This window comes from Canis aureus, chromosome 13, assembly GCF_053574225.1.
Source record: "Canis aureus isolate CA01 chromosome 13, VMU_Caureus_v.1.0, whole genome shotgun sequence".
Taxonomy (NCBI): domain Eukaryota; kingdom Metazoa; phylum Chordata; class Mammalia; order Carnivora; family Canidae; genus Canis; species Canis aureus.
In genome coordinates this window covers 62727553-62745742 of record NC_135623.1, presented here as the reverse complement: position 1 = coordinate 62745742, position 18190 = coordinate 62727553, and the positions used below count along the sequence as shown (strand labels likewise).

Here is an 18190-nt window from a genome sequence, read left to right as displayed (position 1 = left end):
GCTCAACAAAACCTTGGCCCATCAGGCAAAATACTTGTCCTGTGGCAGACAGAAATGATGGGCCACTATACTCCCACCTCACCTAGTCACCTGACACAGGCTGCCCCCGAAAGGGCCCGACCCCCTCAACAGAAGTGCTCTGCTAACGCAGACCCCGGAGGCTGTGTGCTGACTGCATCTCCTGCAGCAAGGGGGCAGGCCCTCCCTGGAAGGGGAACCGCTGGTGCATCTCTCTGCCTACCACGCTACCAAACCTGTCCACAGTCAATAAAGACCGGTTTTATTTTAATTTGTTCAACAAACAAAAGGTATTGCCTTTTCATCTATTTAGTGTTGAACTTGAAATTACCGTGACAATTTCTATTTCATGGATTATCAGTACCATATTTCTCAGCAGGCTGAAATGAGCTGTTCATTCATGTATCCACCTCACAAAAATTTATTAAATATCTCTTGCATGGAAGTCTCTGGAAATCGAAAAGATGATTAAAGATGCTTTTCCTATGAACTCTTGAGAGCTAGATTCTAGTGGGGTGGCAAACAATTAAATTAGCCAATTAAAACAAATGGGAAGAGTTTAAAAGATAGGTATAAGCAATATGCTGTAGAAGTTTAAGGGTCATGGAAGAGAAAATAGTCATGTCTGCAGGCATCTTCCTGGAAGCGGAGATGTGGGCTCTGGCCCTCAGATGACAAGAAATATTTGCCTAGGAACATTATAGGAAGAATGAATTGTATGCGTAAAGGCTGAGAAGAATAAAAGGGCATTACGTATTATGCAAACCATAAATAAATTGACATGACCAAGGCATATATTAGAAGTATTGGAATTGGGGCTGGGAAGATACATAGATACGGATACAGATGCAATTATTCACTCCTTAATCTAATTTTGTAATGTATTTTATCTAGCCAGTATTTCTCAAATGCATTTAATAATGATTCGTGGGCTTTGCCTGTTGATTTTTGTTTGTTTGTTTTGTTTACAATAACATGCCTCTGCAGAACATTCTTTGGGAAATATCGGAAGAAGTCTTGAGGCTCCTAGGTCATCTGTGACATAAGTCTGCTCTACATCTAGTACTTGAATGGGTCTGTTTTGACTTAATACTGACAGATTTGAAAAAGATATTTTTAGATGCAGTCCCTGGGAATAGTACAGCTGTATCCATCTGTTCTGGGAGACTAGAATACAGAACTTTGTTAGAAGGAATATTGTTACATCCCTGTCGTAAAGAGTCCTTAGCAACCACAAAGTCTGGGTCACACACAGGGAGAACAGAGACTCTAGTCCTTCTGGGACAAACTGCTATGAGGAAGCTGAGGGAGAAAGCCCAGCGGCACAGTTAAGGCCTTAGCCATGGCATCTGTGTCCTTTCGAGAGCCAATCTCTACTACAGTAGGAAAACGGATGATTGTTACAGGTAAAGAGTTTTTTGCGTATACTTTCACAGGGAATTTTACACTTTATCCCTCACCTCTATGATGTTCACACACGATACTCACATAATGGATGGAAGAATGGGATCATCATCACATACGGTTATTTTATAGGATATTGCTACTCTTATGCACACAGTCCGGGCATCAACACCGTGCTGCCATAAACAGATCTGAGACAACCCCGCTTGCAGTATATCTCAGCTAACTTTCACCAATGAACATTTTTATATCATAAAGTTTATGTTTGTGTAAGGGGAACTGCTTTGATGCTAAAGTATACTTTTGATCAAATTTGAATTATTACCAGTTTAGTCTTCCTGTATTTTTATAAACCTGATGTATTTGGTTAATAAAAATTTGATCAAGATGTATATTAGGCCTCGTACAATTGTCTGCTTGCATTTTGTCCCTTCCACCTGCTTTAAATTATCTGAATGGTATGTGTGTGTGGAATTATCATAACATGTCATTAAACAATATGACTAATTGTGATAAGTCTACAAGAAATAAAGTAAATTTCATTTTGTTTCTTTTATAATTTTGAATCATGAACATATCTTATAAGCTTATGCTCTTGTATATCTATAAATTCCCACTTCGATCATGAGAAACCTGGCTCCAACTATTTGCCATCCCCTTACTTGTTCAGTTCCAATATACCTGTATACAGCTATCGGAATTGTTAACCTGGGGCGCCTGGGTGGCTCAGTCAGTGAAGCACCTGCCTTCAGCTCAGGTCATGATCTGGGGGTCCTGGTATCAAACACTGCATCCGGCTCCCCACTCAGCAGGAAGCCTGCTTCTCCCTCTCCCTCTGCCTGTCACTACTCCTGCTTGTGCTCCTGTGTCAAATGGATGAATAAAACTTTTTAAAAAATTATTAAGCTGTGTTCCATCGGAACACACTTATCAACTAGAGGATGGTGCCTCCTTGTAGTCCCTTTTGCCTTTAGACATACAGACTCCACTCATTTCCAAAGTTACTTGGGTCAGCATCTTTCCCTCCCACCCCCTTCAGCTAGATTTTTTTTTAAATTTCAGTTATTTATTCATGAGAGACACACAGAGAGAGGCAGAGAGACAGGCAGAGGGAGAAGCAGGCTCTCCGAGGAAGCCTGATGCAGGACTCGATCCCAGGACTCTGGGATCACGACCTGAGCCAAAGGCAGATGCTCAACCACCGACCCACTCAGGTGCCCCTCAGTTGGACTCTTTTGTTGCAGTCTGAATTCCTTCCTGGAATCCTCCAACTTCCTAAATGATTTTTTCAAAAGTTTGTCTACATCAAAGTTTGCTCTTGGGCTGTAAAGTCCATTGACCAGTTCATAAGGCCATGAATTCACCATCAGCGTATTGTACACACTAGTTCCCCACTCTAAAAATCCCTTGAACTTCACTTAATCATTTCTTCCTTTTCTCTCCCTGAGCTCCTAGCAACCACTGATCTTTTCACTGTTTCTATAATTTTGCCTTTTCCTGAACGTCATGGAGCTGGAATCATACAGGATACAGCCTTCTCAGATTGGCTTCTTCCACTTGCCAATATGCATTAAGTTTCCTTCAGGTCTTTTCATTACTTGATAGCTCATGTCTTTTTAGAAATAAATATTCCCTTGTCTGGATGTTCCACCATTTATCTATTCACCCATTGAAGGACATCTTGGTTGCCTGGGGTTTTTGCCACTCTGAAAAAAGCCTCTATAGACATTTGGGTGCTGGCCCTTGTGCGGATATGTTTTCAAATTAATTTGGTAAACACCTAGGAATATGATTGCTGGATCATATGACAAGACTATATTTAGCTTTGTAAGAAACTGCCAAACTGTCTTCCAAAGCAGCTGCACCATTTTGCATCCCCGTCAGCAAGGGGTAGCACGCCTATTGCTTTGGCATCCTTGTCAGTATTTGTTTTTGTCTGTTTTTCGGGGGTGGTTTTGTTTTGTTTTGTTGTCTTTTACTTTTAGCCATTCTAATAGGTATGTAGTTATGTCTCACTGCTGTTTGAGTTCACAGTTCCTTAATGACTAATGTTCACGTACTTATTTGCCATCTGTATATCTTCCTTGTTGAGATGTCTGTTCATAATGTTTGCCTATTTTATAATTGGGTTTTTTTTTTTCTTATTGTTGATCTTTAAAGTTCTGTATTTTTAGACACAAGTCCTTTATAAGATAAGTGTTTTGTAGATGTTTTTTTTCCTCCATCTGTGACTTGTCTTTTTGTTTTCTTAGCATTGTCTTTTATACAGAGGAACTTTTTACTTTTAATAAAGCACAACCAATCATCTTTTTCTTTCATGGATTATGCTTTTGACGTTGTATCTAAAAACTCATCACCAAACCCAAGATCACTTAGATTTTTCTCCTAGGTCTTTTCCTGAAAGTTTTATAGTTACGTATTTTTTGTTAGGTTAATGAACCCTTTTGAAGCGATATTGTGTTTCTTAAACTTTTCACTTCTGTCAGCCAATAAATTTCCTCTTTTCCTTAATCCACTTTAAGTTAGGTTTTTCTGTCACTCGCAACTGTGTTTCTTCATTGACAACTTAAAGTTTCTTCTCATTTGTGTCAGTGTATACTTAGTTTCATGTATTTACACAATTCCAAGTTGTCATCTTTGATAGATTTCAGTATATTGATATAGAGTAACTTCATATTCTCTTGTATTTTGTATTTAATTTCCAAATTTTTACTCTTATAATAAAGCTACATGGATACTTTTGCATAAATTCTTTCTCTCCCTATTGTTTTCTTGTGGTATATTTACAAAGAGTGGAATCGGTAGGTTGAAGATAAAGACTCTATTCTTCTATATTTTTTAAAAGATTTATTTATTTTAGAGAGAGAGCGGGTGCACACATGTAGGGGGAGGTGCAGAGGGTGGGAATTTCAAGCAGAGTCCCAGCTGAGCATGGAGCCTGATGTAGGGACCCTGAGATCATGACTTGAGCCAAAACTGAGAGTCAGATGCTTAATCAACTGAGCCACCCAGGCACCCTAAAGGCTCCATTATTCTATGAGCTGATTCAGTGTGCATTTACTTAGTGTACTTTGACCACTTATCTAATTTGGCCACTCATCAATTTTTATTCTTCTATCAAATTTTAATATTTTTCTTTTAAAAAATAATTTTTGAAACTAAATTTTTATCATAATGCTTTAAAATTCAATTTAACAAATATAAATTGAATCCCTACTGAATACTAAAAACTGGACCAGGAGCAGTGTCTGGCTGATTTAGTCAGAAGGAGCATGAGAGGGGTGCCTGGGTGCCTCAGTTGGTTAAACATCCAACTTGGTTTCAGCTCTGGTCATTATCTCAGGGTCATGAGATCGAGACTCATGTCAGGTACCTCACTCAGCAGGAGTGTGTTTGAGATTCTTTCTCTGCTTTCCCTCTGCCCCTCCCTCTGCTTGCTTTCTCTCTCAAATAAATAAGTAAATAAATCTTTAAAAGGAAAAAAAGAAAGGGCATGGAACTGTTGAACTTCAAGTTGGGTCTGTTAGGTGCAGAGATTACTAAAAAATAAATAAGTAAATAAAAATAAAAATTTGGGCAGGAGCTTTAGAGGATACAAAAATAAACATGAACATGAACAAGATGCTCTTTTTCTCCTAGAAGCTTATAATCTGTTGCTCTGGTTAGAACATTATAGATTATCTTGTTGTCTTATTTGTTTATCTAAATATCCATCACAGCACAGTGTGGTATTGAAAGGGAACACAAATCTAATTCCAAAGGCCTTAAGAAATCACGTAAAAGCAAGTAGAAAGGAGGAAAATTATATCACATTGCACTCCACAAAACGAAAGCACACACTTTGTTTTGTTTTTCCTGTTCATTTCTTTTCTTTTTGAATGCTAGAAATAGAGCATAAATTATCATCTACATTATAGGCGGATTTTAGAATGTATTCAGTTTGCAATGAATATGTTTGCAATTTGCAGTTTTCTTTTTGAAAAAATTGTCAGTGAGTACAACCTTTAAAACTTTAATAGGAGGTTGATGTGTAACTGTTAAAAACAAATGAGGCCCCAAATGGAGTCACTCATGGAAAAGTCTTACCTCACCAAACTGAGACTTGGTTCAAACAACATAAGGTCTCTCAGAAGTGGATCTTCAACTGGCCCATCAAGAGCCATCTGATCATCTGATAGGTGCCTGCAATCCCCTAAAGGAAAGTAAACCTGCAATAACCAAACTTTGCCTAGTATAAGTTCCACATTCTTGCTTCCTTCTGCCTATAAAAGTCTTCCATTTTCTACAGCTCCTCAGAGCTCCTTTCTATCTGCTAGACTGGATGCTTCCCAGTTCATGAATCATTGGGTATAGCCAATAAGGTCTTTAAAATTTACTCAGTTGAATTTTGTTTTTTAACAACATATACTTTATAAAGTTCATTAAGCTTGATCACACTTTACAAACTGAACGCTGTGTCTATGTATTTACTTTTTAGATCAAGATAGTGTACATTTTCATCACCCTAAAAAGTTCCTTAATGCTCTTTTCCAGTCAATCCTCCCAAAGTCAAACACTGTTCTGCTTTCTATAATCCATATGTTTTTGATAACTGTGGGTTTAATCTGATAGGGCAAATTAATCATCTACTTTTAAAACATTTTATTTGCTGGCTTATTCTACCACAAAGGATTTACTAGCAATTTGTTAAGTTCTATTGCATAGTGAGGAGATTTTATAGATGTTATTTTTGCATTACAGGGATCTGACTATGAAAACTAATATTATAAACAAAACTATGAAGAAAGTTAAAAAATATTTTAGAGCATGGTCATGTACTTTTAAAACATTTGTTTAAAAAAATAAAACAACCCAGCTTACCTAGTTTTAGGTCCTATAATGTTTTAAAATTTATAAATAGCATTCATTTAAAAATACAATCTTTTAAATTGAAGATGACACAAACAAATGGAAACATAATCCATGCTTGTGGACTGGAAGAACAAATACTGTTAAAATTTCAATACTCGAAGCTACAGATTTAATGCAATCTCTATCAAAATACCAACAGCATTTTTCACGGAACTAGAATAAATAATTCTAAAATGCATACAAAAGCACAAAAGACCCTGAAGAGCTAAAAGCAATCTTGAAAACGAAGAACAAAACTGGAGGTACCACAATCCTGTATCTCAACATGTATTAAAAAGCTGTAGTAATCAAAACAGTATGGTAATGGCACAAAAATAGACACATCAATCAGTGGAACAGAATAGAGGGCCCCAGAAAGAACCCCGTGATTATATGGTCAAATCATTTTTGACAAAGGAGGCAAGAATGTGCAGTGGGAAAGGGAGAGTCTCTTCACCAAATGGTTTTGGGAAAACTGGACAGCTATATGCAAAATAATGAAATTGGATCACTCTTTTATAGGGCACACAAAATGGATTAAGGACCAGAAACCATAAAAATCCTAGAAGAGAGCACAGGCAGTAATTTCTCTGACATCAGCTAAAGCAACATTTTTCTAGTTATGTCTCCTGAGGCAAGAGAAACAAAAGCAAAAATAAACTAAACTATTGAAACTACATTAAAATAAAAAACTTCTGCACAGCAAAGGAAATAATCAACAAAACTAAAAGACAACCCACTGAATAGGAGGAGATATTTGCAAATGACATATCCAAAAAAGGGTTAGTGTCCAAAATATATAAAGAATGTATACAGCTCAACACCAAAAAATATAATAATAACCCAATTAAAAGTGGGCAGAAGACATGAACAGACATTTCTCCACAGAATATATACGATCAATGGCCAACAGACACATGAAAAGATACTCAACATCACTGTTCATCAGGGAAATGCAAATCAAAACTACAATAAGATATCACTTCACACCTTTCAAAGCAACTATAATAAAAAACACAAGAAAAAACAACTGTTGATGAGGATGTGGAGAAAAAGGAACCCTTGCATGCTGTTGGTAGGAATGCAAACTGATGCAGCCACTGTGGAAAACAGTATGGGGATTTCTCAAAAAATTATAAATGGAGCTACCCTATGATCCAGTAATCATGCTACAGTTTACCCAAGGAATACAAAAAATTAATTCGAAATGATATATGCACCCCTATGTTTATTGCAGCATTATTTACTACAGCCACATCACGGAAGCAGCCCAGTGTCCATCGATAAATGAATGAATAAAGAAGATGTGGAGTGTGTGTGTGTGTGTGTGTGTGTGTGTGTAATAGGATATCATTCAGCCATAAGAAAGAATGAAATCTTCTCATTTGTAGCATCATGGATGGATTTAGAGAGTATATAATGCTAAGCAAAATAAATCAGAGAAAGACAAATACCGTATGATTTCACTCAGATGTGAAATTTAAGAAACAAACAAAGCAAAAAAGAGACAAACAAAAAAACAGACTCAACAATAGAGAACTGATGGTGACCAGAGGAAAGGTGGGGGGGGGAAATGGGTAAAATAGATGGAGATTAGAGTACACTTATCACAGTGAGCACTGAGCAATGTATAGTCACTATATTGTACACTGAAACTAATATAACACTGTGTTAACTATACTGTAAAATTTTTTAAAAGAAAAGAAATACATTCTTTCATTCAGACTTTTTCATAAATTCCCACTTGGTCCAAATTAAAGAGAGAGATGGAATAATTAATATGGGATGTTACATTTAAAAGGCAGCATAAAGGATTATCTAACTTAACCTATCATTTTTCAGATGAAAATACTGAGGGTCAGAGAGCTAAGTGGCTTGCTGAAGGTTACACAGCCTTGATCAGAAGGATGGAAGCCTCCACTTGCTCCCTATTTATATGACACATTTATGTGCATTATATTCAGATTACGGACTGAATAAAAAATTAATGTATTTAGTCAGCCATCATATACCTACTAGAAAATCTGCTCACGTAAACCAGGAATATTATAGAATCTTACCATACAAAGGGCGATCACAGCATGGGATTTCTGCTACAAATATATTAGAACTGGAAATACTCTCAAGGAAATGGCCAAAACCCAATATGATGAATGAAACTATAAGTGGTAGGAGAAGTACATAAATGTGTATGTAATTTTGAAAAGCACTGCTCCATTAGCTTGGGTTTCAGACCCATTTATTCATCTCATTTTTTGCCCCGTGAAGCTGTCACACTAATAGTTATGTTTCAAATTCAATTACTTTAAAAATAGAAAATGACTTCACACTGAACTGCCAGTGGTTTCCTATTTGAAGAAAGAATAAAAGTGTCCTACTGGAAATTCAGCTGGTGTCTCATCACATCATTCACGAAGCAAATATTTTACATTTTTGAAAACTAATTCATGACAAAATCTTATACATTTTAATGGCCCTGTCACTTTTGGTTGGCTAATCTGCGTTTTATTCTGTAGACATAGCATTTGATTTGCCTGAATCAAAATTTATCTACAAGGGACAGCAGTTCTAAATCAATCTTACCTAAACTCGTTGGTAATCTACATCATCACCACTGTGATTTGCAAGAAAAAAAAAAGTTGCTGCTACACTTTGAAAAGCAGGATAAGCTTTGTGCCATACTCTGTTGTTTTTTTGGGGGGAGGGGATTATTTTTTGGTTTTTTTTTTTTTAGAACAATAAACACTTTTATTAAAAGAACTAAGGTGGGAAGGAGAAGCATTTATTTGCCTTTCTGGGCCTTCATTTAATTTTCCAAAGTTGATCCCTTGTAGGCTACATAACTATCACTTCTTGAAATCAGGGACAAATGCTTAGGAGGAAGCAAAAAAATTTTTTGTTGTTGTTGTTGGAACAGGGTTTAAAAAATATTTTTCTTTCTGTCAAAGCCTAGCTGATTGTTTACTGGAGGTGAGACACCAGGCTACCTCCTAGGAAACAAATAAACATGAAGCTCCTGCTTCAAGAAGCAAGGACTTAGGAAACTTAGGTGTCAGTCTTGGCTTTTCTCCTTAACCTATCTTTTTTTTTTTTTTTTCTTTTCAAGATTTTATTTATTTAGGAGAGAGGGATGAGAGAGAGCATGTGAATGGGGACACAGGGCGAGGGAGAGGGACAAGCAGACTCTGTGCTGAGGTCGATGTGCGGCTCCATCCCAGAACCCTGAAATCACACCTAAACAGAAGCCAAGAGTCCCATGCTCAGCCACCTGAGCCACCCAGGCGTCCCTTAACCTTTCTAACTTCCGTCTTCTCATCTGTAATTTGGGGTCAATAGTACCTCTTCCATAAGGTTTGCCATGATGATTTCATGAGATGAAAGTGGCCTGCATATTATATGAATCCGATAACTTTTTAAACTCTTTTTTCTTAAGAAACTATTAAGGAAAAGAAGTTTTTTTGTTGTTTTGTTTTTTTGCTTGAGCACATGATTAGCCAGAGGAGAGAGGTACTAGGGAGAGGACACAAAAATCATTCTCAAATCCCATTTTTTTCATAATAAGCCAGCCAACTACACTTTATTTCCCAAAGTCTAAAGCCATAAGCAGGTTATGGGTATGAAGAGAAATAATTCAACATTATCTAAGCCAGTGGTTTTTAAACTTTAATGTCTATATGAATCACACAGAGTCTTGTGAAAGTGCGGATTCTGATTCCAAAGTTCTGGGTTGGGCGTCCTATCCACCTCTCAGGTGAGGCCCATGCTGCTGGTCCAGGGACCACGCTTTGAGTAGCAGTGATCTAAACTTTTCTGGCTCTACCACTTGCTAACTGTTGTCCCCTAGACCACATATTTACCACTCTGTGCCTCAACTATGCCAACTGTAAAAGGGCAATAATAGTATCTATGTCATAAGGTTGCTGAGAGGTTAAAGTGAGTTAACGCACATCGAGTACTTAGAACATCGCCTCGCATGTGGTAAGCTCCATATATGTGTCACTACTGTCCACTGATACAGATCACTAGTAATATAAGAAAACTGCTTGCTCCTGGGCCCAGAAGATGAAGTTATTTGTGATGCAAATAATCAGAGCCTTCCCAAGACATATGAAAACCTGCTAAGTATTGGCCTTTTGGATTTTCTTATAAATCTGATCTAAATCATACTAAAGAAAACAAGTTCCATTAAAAATATGTTATGGTGGAATGGAAGATTTTGGAATACTACATACAAACCCTATTAATTTACGTAATCTTGGTTGGTGAAAACTATTCTATAGTCAAGGAGAGTAGAAAGATCTCCTTAGGGTGATCTGGGTGGGACGTTTTTCCTACAGGCATCCACCTTTGCCTGTTCAGCTGGAGTCCATCACCCCTTCCTTCCTCCCTCTCCTGCAAGAGGAGTAGCGCCTGCTGACATCCAGCAAGGAAGCACTTTCCCCTGGCACCTGCTGAGCACGATCCCAGCCCATTTCATTCACAGCAAGTGATAAAGGATAAAGTGCCTCACTGTCTTGCTAACCCCAGTTGCCGGCAATTATCTCAGAAAAGGTGGAACCTTTCAAAGCGCCAATTAAAAGGCCCCTCTGACCGCAGACATCATCTTTTAGGAAAACACACTCTGGGGGAAAGTCTGAGGCAGATGGAAGATTATGCATGCCTTTAAGAATAACAGTACTGAAAGAGACCTTAAATCATCTATTTGATCAAATCATTTATTCAGGGCAGCAGTCTCTAAAGTAAAGGAAATAACTTCCGGAAGCTACACAATTGCAGGAGGGCCAGAATAACAGAATTGCAGGACAGGATCTGCGGTCAGGGATGGATACTCAATTTCCTGGCGCTTGACTTGCTCACATCTCAACTAGACACAACTGAGTCCGTAAAATCTTGAGCAAGTGACTCTAAGGCAGCTTCAAAGACGACCTCTACCAAAATGGGCTTTCCTGTCGTCTGTTCATCAACAGGGAGCACAAGGGATCATTTGAGGGGAAGAAATGAGCAGCTTGATTGCTTCTGCTCTGCATGAAGTGTTGAGCTAGACAGGCGACACCAGGAGTCCCACTACTTGGTTTCCAAGCAGAGCCCGAGCAGTACTGAGTTTCTCTGACAACACCTGGAACAGCCTCAGAAAATCTTCTGGTGGAGGAAAGGGGAGACCCAGCTTATTTCTAAGCCTCATTCTTGACACAGTCCAGCAAATTGCCCTGGGACCTAAGAGCACGGCTAGGAACCCCAAGAGGCCAGAATAAGTGCAGGACCTCCCGAGTGTACTCAACAATGCATGGAACTCACAAATCCGTAATTAGGGGAGGGAGGCGCCTACTAAGGGAAACACAGACACAGTGTGCCATGAAATGTGAGTCAAATCCAGTTTCTGGGTTCTTTGCCACTTTCTACTGCCAGCAAATACTAAGATCTTCCTGAAAGGGACTCTGAGCTAACCACAGCTCCAAATGTAGGACACTGATTCTCAAAATGTAATATGCTTAAGTACCACTTATGGAAACTTTTGAGAATGCAAAATATCCCAAAGTCTGAGTTTTTCTGGGGCTCTGCATGTTAAGCAAGCACACCAAGACTTCGTGACACAGGTGGTCCATGTGACTGGGAAACTCAGTAGACTCTAGGGTAGTAGAACTGGTGTGTTCTGCTCCTGGAAGCTCACATATGCTCCGATCCCATTACCCGGTAATCTCTAACTCGACTTTAGTCAGAAGATCGGAGGTCTCGGCTCACAACCACGGATTTTTTTTTTAATTTTTTTTTTAATTTTATTTATTTATGATAGTCACAGAGAGAGAGAGAGAGGCAGAGACATAGGCAGAGGGAGAAGCAGGCTCCATGCACCGGGAGCCCGACGTGGGATTCGATCCCGGGTCTCCAGGATCGCGCCCTGGGCCAAAGGCAGGCGCCAAACCGCTGCGCCACCCAGGGATCCCTCAACCACTGATTTTTAAAAGTAATTTAAAAGCCCACAATTAAAAGAATTTTAAAAAGGGAACATTTGTATAATTTAAGTCAGTGTGCCTTATATCATTCTGCAAACGATTACATAAAAACAAAATTTGTTTTCCAACCCAATGAATTATGGCACTGATGACAGGATAATCAGGAATCTAAGTATTCAAAACTTATGCAAACAAAGCTATCTGAAGTTAGGAGAAGATTACTGAATAAATGCTGATAGCAATTGGGTTATATAAATTCTTTGTTCATTGCAAGGAAATAATACCTCCCACATCTCTTTATTTTAGGGATTTCCAGACTCTTTCAAACTTCAATCTACAAGCTAAACAGCTATCACCACCCTCTTTTCACAGAATGGAAACAGAACAAAGTAGATATGCTAGTCATGTGGGCTAAATAAAGAAGATTAAAACACACACACACACACACACACACACACACACACGCACACGATTCTACAGTCCTAGGAACTCATGTGGTAAATCTCATTCATTTCCTTTCCTGAGGATTGTGTAGCCAGTTTGGAACAGAGTACCCAGTGCTAACCTACAGTCCCCTCCTCTGTCACTGCCCCTCACGGGATGTGCCTACGCCCATGTGTACACACACACTGGCTCACACATGTACCCGTTGACATGTGGAAATGCCCTGCAGAATGTTGGCTCATCTCATCTGCAAGGATTAAACAAACACAAAACCAAGAACCTATCAGTTCTAGGTCTCAGGAATATTTGTCTTTGCCTCAAACCAAGTGTCTTAGACTTCCTTGAAATGGGCCAAAAACAAACAAATAAATAAATGATTCCTCATCATTGACCTCGGCATATAATTACCCAAGAAGATAAAGATTGAAATGAGCTTGCAATAAATCCCCAGGACTATGATAATTCTATGTCTGCTTCTGAGGGAGTGAGGGAGGAGAGGTTCTAGGGAAATGCTGTCTATGTATAGACTATTCTGTGTAAGGAGTATAAAGTAGGGAGTTATTTGCATTAGTCTATATATTGGTTAAGAACCTCATTAATCATCGTTTAATAAGTAATTTCCTGCTTCTACTGACCCAGAACACTCTGAGGCACAAGCAGCAGCATGGAGAAGCCACTCGTTCACAGTCACCATGGGAAATTGAAAGCTTGTGTCTTCAAGAGTTTGGGTTTGAGGGTCACGGTCGTCTGGGGCCACAGCATCTTGATATGGCTTTCTCCAATTGGCAGCCACCATTTTCATGGCCTTGAAGAATGACTTTGGAAAATTGTGGTACTTATTCGCAACATCAGCCTTTATCTTAAATCGGACTGTCTCAAACATTATCTCCAAGTTTGGAGGGGAGTTTGTCCTGCCATTTTTGTGTGATGATGTAACAAACTGACAAAAACTGTACAGTAGACGTTTACTTCACCACTGTGAATCACCTAAACTAATGACAGAGTGCCTCAGTTTAAGATGTTTTCAAGTTGAAAGCATACATTTGGAGCTGAGATTGTGCCCAAAGGAAAATGATGTATTGTTACAAAAAAAGCCAGGACCATCTATTAAAGAAGAGAGTTCACAGAAAGTGGGGTAGCGTTGCCCCGTAGATCAATGGAAAGGAAATGACATCCCACTCTACCTGGCTCAGAGACGGAACATCCAAGGTCAGAGATACTTCAATTTCCCATCACCCACCTTTTCACGTCTCAACTAGTCACAGCAGAGTAGACGAACTTTTGAGCAAGTGACTCTAACATAAGGCAGCTTCGAAGACACCTTCTACCGTAATGGTTATTACTCCTGTAGTCTGTTCATCAAAAAGGATCACAGGCATTTGGATCTTCTACTTTCTCCTACCTTTACCAAATGCTAGACTTTTGACCTCAGTGTCTCCTCCCCACCTGTACCCCTAGTCTCTCCTTATTTTTCTCTCCTCTACAATTACAGAGACAAAGGAGAATGAGGAGCAAAAGAGCTGCGTGTAGATAATCACAAACCCTAGTTAGTCTCTGTTTACAGTTTTTTAAACAACGACCAAAGGATATTTAGGGAATCTTGATTAGAGCTTTGAAATTCAGCTCCAGTGCAGCGCTGATTTATTGTCTGCCTACCTCCAAGGAGCAAATCCAACAGGCCAGATGGCTGGCTCCACCCCCTTGTATATTTACCTTTCCTCTGGGTTTAGTCTCTCCTGCTGTCCAGATTGAGACCTTCTAATCCCAGCTACACCAGCATTGAGTCCCAGGAGGACCAATTGCCCCAGTTTACCCCAGATGAAGGGTTTCCTGGGACACTGAATTTTCAGTGCCAAAAATTCTGACCCTTAGTTGCTGCCCTGGCCAGGCCAACCTCTCCAATCAAAACACATCCACTTCAAGGTCGGAGAGAACTCATTATTTGAATTCTGCACAGTGCAAGTAGGGGAAGTGTTCATGATGCCAGGATGGTAAGCAAGAGTTCCCTCATGGGTGGGCCATTACTAACTTCTTCTCTTCCAATCAGAATGAGATGGAAAAGTCCAGGTAGTTTCCAGATATGGCTAGTAGACATCCGGTGGCAACCAGGCTACGACTGGTCTGTAGATGGTCTGAGTTACTCTCTTGAGCTGGTGGCGGTGGACTGGGAATGCATGGTGGGTTCATCACAGGCTTTCTTGTGATGTGACCTATTTGGGCACCTCTCACTGGGGGACCGGGACTTCTGGGACTCGCTGTCTTTCTGGTTCCAGCTTCAAAGGATAGGGAGTGAAAGACATAGTCTTAGCACTACCAGCAGTCCCGCAGAGCACCTTTTCAAAAAATCTGTGGAAGGAAGGAGTGCAGGAACTGATGAACAAATCCTTGAGAAGTGTGCAGTGTAGGTGTTTCCCTTCATACTATTCATGGGCACTAGCTTACATGTTTAACGGATTATCCTCCTATCCAAAGAGTCATTCTGGATATTGGTTTATTTCTCAACTTGGTCAATAATTAGCATAAAAGGACAATGCAGAGGAAACACACTGTTGTTCACTCTTTTAGTTCTTTGCCTAGAGAAGGTGTGTGTGGGTGGAAAGGAGAGGAGTCCTCCACGGTATCTTCTTTCTCTCTTCCAAAATGTCTTTAACACTACTTTCCCAATGATTTATATGATTTGTTCACTAATAGAGAACTGCTGAGAGCAACATCCAGAAACAGATTTCAGACAGCTTCCACCTGCGCCCTCCAATCTATATTCTATTCATCCAGTCCCTGACCCCCTTTAACTCCCTACAGAGCTTTCCAGGGTGGCCGTTGCGTATGTTCATGTTCCTTTGAAAGAGACAGAGATTTGCTTTTTAGTAGAAATGGAAACCTAAAGGTATTGCAGATGCATTGTGGGAAGCAGTGGCAGGGAATCACACAAGTTCGAAGGGAATATATTTAACCCCTCCTTCTCCTGGGGGCCCAGCTGCTCACCCAGTGTCTCCTTGTGGGGGGCAGGCTGCTGCTAGAAATGAGAAATTGAGAGCACAGTAGGACTCTCCACTTTAGTCTTTTTAAACTAACAAAGAGGCATGAAGTAGCCAAGTTGCAGCCACAAGGGGTTACTAAAGAAAAGGTAGGAAAACAGAAAAGATGACAATCCAGAGAGCCTCCCTAAGAGGGAAGGAAAGGAATTTTTTTTTTTAAAGGGTGAATTCCCTCCCCTTTTTGGTTAACTAGAAAATTGGAACCCCCCCAAAAAAACCTGTAATTCTTAAATTGTTGTATTTTTCACAATACTAATTAACATGAAAAAAAAAACCACCTGATGGAGCAAAGGTAATGTTATTCTGCAGGTTGTGAACACTGAATAACTGGACTACAGAGTGTTGCTAATTGGTCTGTGTTTATTACCTTAATTTCTTCATCTGCTATAAGATATAGCCAGTGTTTGAAGAGGGCAGAGAACTGTGAAGTTTTTTTATATGAACCTACTCATCTCATAATGGTCTCATTAATGGCGATTGGCAGTAATGTTGGAAATCTGCTTTACATTCCATTTCTTTTAGGTAGACAGCAGAAAACTTTAACAGACTCTCCTCCCCAGATTTCACATGTAATTGACTGTACACTTACATCTTTAAAAAAGATTTTATTTATTTATTCATGAGAGACAGAGAGAAGCAGAGACATAGGCAGAGGGAGGAGCAGGCTCCATGCAGGGAGCCTGATGGGGGACTCGATCCCAGGTCTCCAGGATCATGACCTGGGCTGAAGGCAGTGCTAAACTGCTGAGCCACCCGGGCTGCCCACTTAACTTTTTTTTTAATTACAAATTCTAATTTTTCAAATTTGTGTGTTGATTTCATTGATCTAAGTCCTGTTCAAAAGCTACATTTTCCATCACCTACCTCTCACTGATGACGTCCTTCTCTGAGTTTTTTTTTTAATGAAAGACAGAATTACTCAATTTTGCTCTAGTAGTTCAGCGTGTAAGACTATTTTAAATTTATTTTTTAAAGATTTTATTTATTTATTCATGAGAACACACAGAGAGAGGCAGAGACACAGGCAGAGGGAGAAGCAGGCTCCACGCAGGGAGCCTGATATGGGACTCAATCCTCGACCCCGGGATCATTCCCTGAGCCAAAGGCAGATGCTCAACTGCTGAGCCACCCAGGCATCCCTATATTATATTTATTTATATTATAAGACCATGGAGGGCCAGGCCAAGCCTTATCCTTTTGTCTCCTCCTCAGCTGTCAACACAACATTGCACATGTAGTAGACACTTAATATAATTTTTAAACAGCTTATAATCATTAATCAGTCTAACTGCATAAAATTCTAGGTTCTTGCCTTTGGTAAGCATTTTAATATATGGTATTCATATATAAATTACAAAGCAAAGCATTACAAAAAGCTGAATTTTTTTTGCCAGCTGTCTTCTTTCTAGCAGGATAGACTTTTTCTCTTCCCTTTGGATTTAGCAAAACTTGAAAATTTTAAATTACAATATTTGCAAAAGCATTAAAAGGGATACCTAGAAGTCACACCAGTGTTCCTTTACAAAAGCGACTAAGTGATATTGAAAAATTTCATTTCTAAATGCTCTACTGTACTTGAAAAAAATATTAAATAAAAATTATTAGCTATATTTTAAAAGCTGAATTATTCCTGTAATAATGCCATACTATTTCAAAACCTGTTTGTAATCAACTTAGACATTCACACCCAACTGGTTTGGATGAGACATTGGATTTTTTTCCTTTCTTCAACAAGGGAATCTTTGTATAACATGCATATCACACATTTATTCATTTCCTTCACAAATATTTCTTAGATTTATTTATTCAGTTGAGAGAGAGAGAATATCTCAGGCAGTCTCCCCACTGAGCACAAAGGCCGATGTGGGGCTCAATCCCACAACCCTGGGATCATGATCTGAGCCAAAATCAAGAGTTGGATGCTGAACGGACTGAGCTACTCAGGCACCCCCTCCACAGATATTTATTGCGTGCCAGGACCCAAGCACTCCCTACATTTGGATATTGGTTGAGGAAGGGAAAGAGACCAAAGGCAAAACAAATCTGGGACTTCCCAATTCTGCTAATTTAGAGTCAATTAACATCTAACAATATTGTTAAATTATTTACATTCTTGTGGGGCTGGAAGTCCCCTGGCTGATTTTCCCGTAATTCAGTAAATATACAATTTTATTACCATCACTTTGATGACAACACATGAAAAAATTAAGTTGCATTTCATATAAAAATTTAGGTGATTCTATGGGAAGGTAGATGTACATGGTGAAATACTCCTACATTTAAAAGACAATATAGAAAAAAAAGCATAAAACAAAGAATTAGACTATTCTAATGATGATAGGCTGACTGCCCACCATGGCAATACAGTAAGTGTGTGTGTGTTTAAATGTGTTTCAGGAGAAACAGATCCACAAAGAGTGAGGGCCACTTGGGGTCACATACTAAAAC

At 39.1% G+C, this 18190-nt stretch overlaps 1 protein-coding gene across 4 annotated transcripts in view; it reads left to right on the top strand.

Annotated features, from left to right (window-relative positions):
- Positions 1–1236: 1236 nt before the first annotated feature.
- SPMIP2 (sperm microtubule inner protein 2) overlaps positions 1237–18190 on the top strand; it is a 117260-nt gene continuing 100306 nt past the window's right edge. For all 4 annotated transcript variants that reach the window (XR_013351124.1, XM_077846520.1, XM_077846519.1 and 1 more), the window contains exon 1: positions 1237–1424. Coding sequence is in view for 3 of the 4 variants with exons in the window: in XM_077846520.1 (XP_077702646.1) it covers positions 1361–1424 (64 nt within the window). In the remaining variant the exon portion in view is untranslated. The remainder of the gene's footprint in view (positions 1425–18190) is intronic.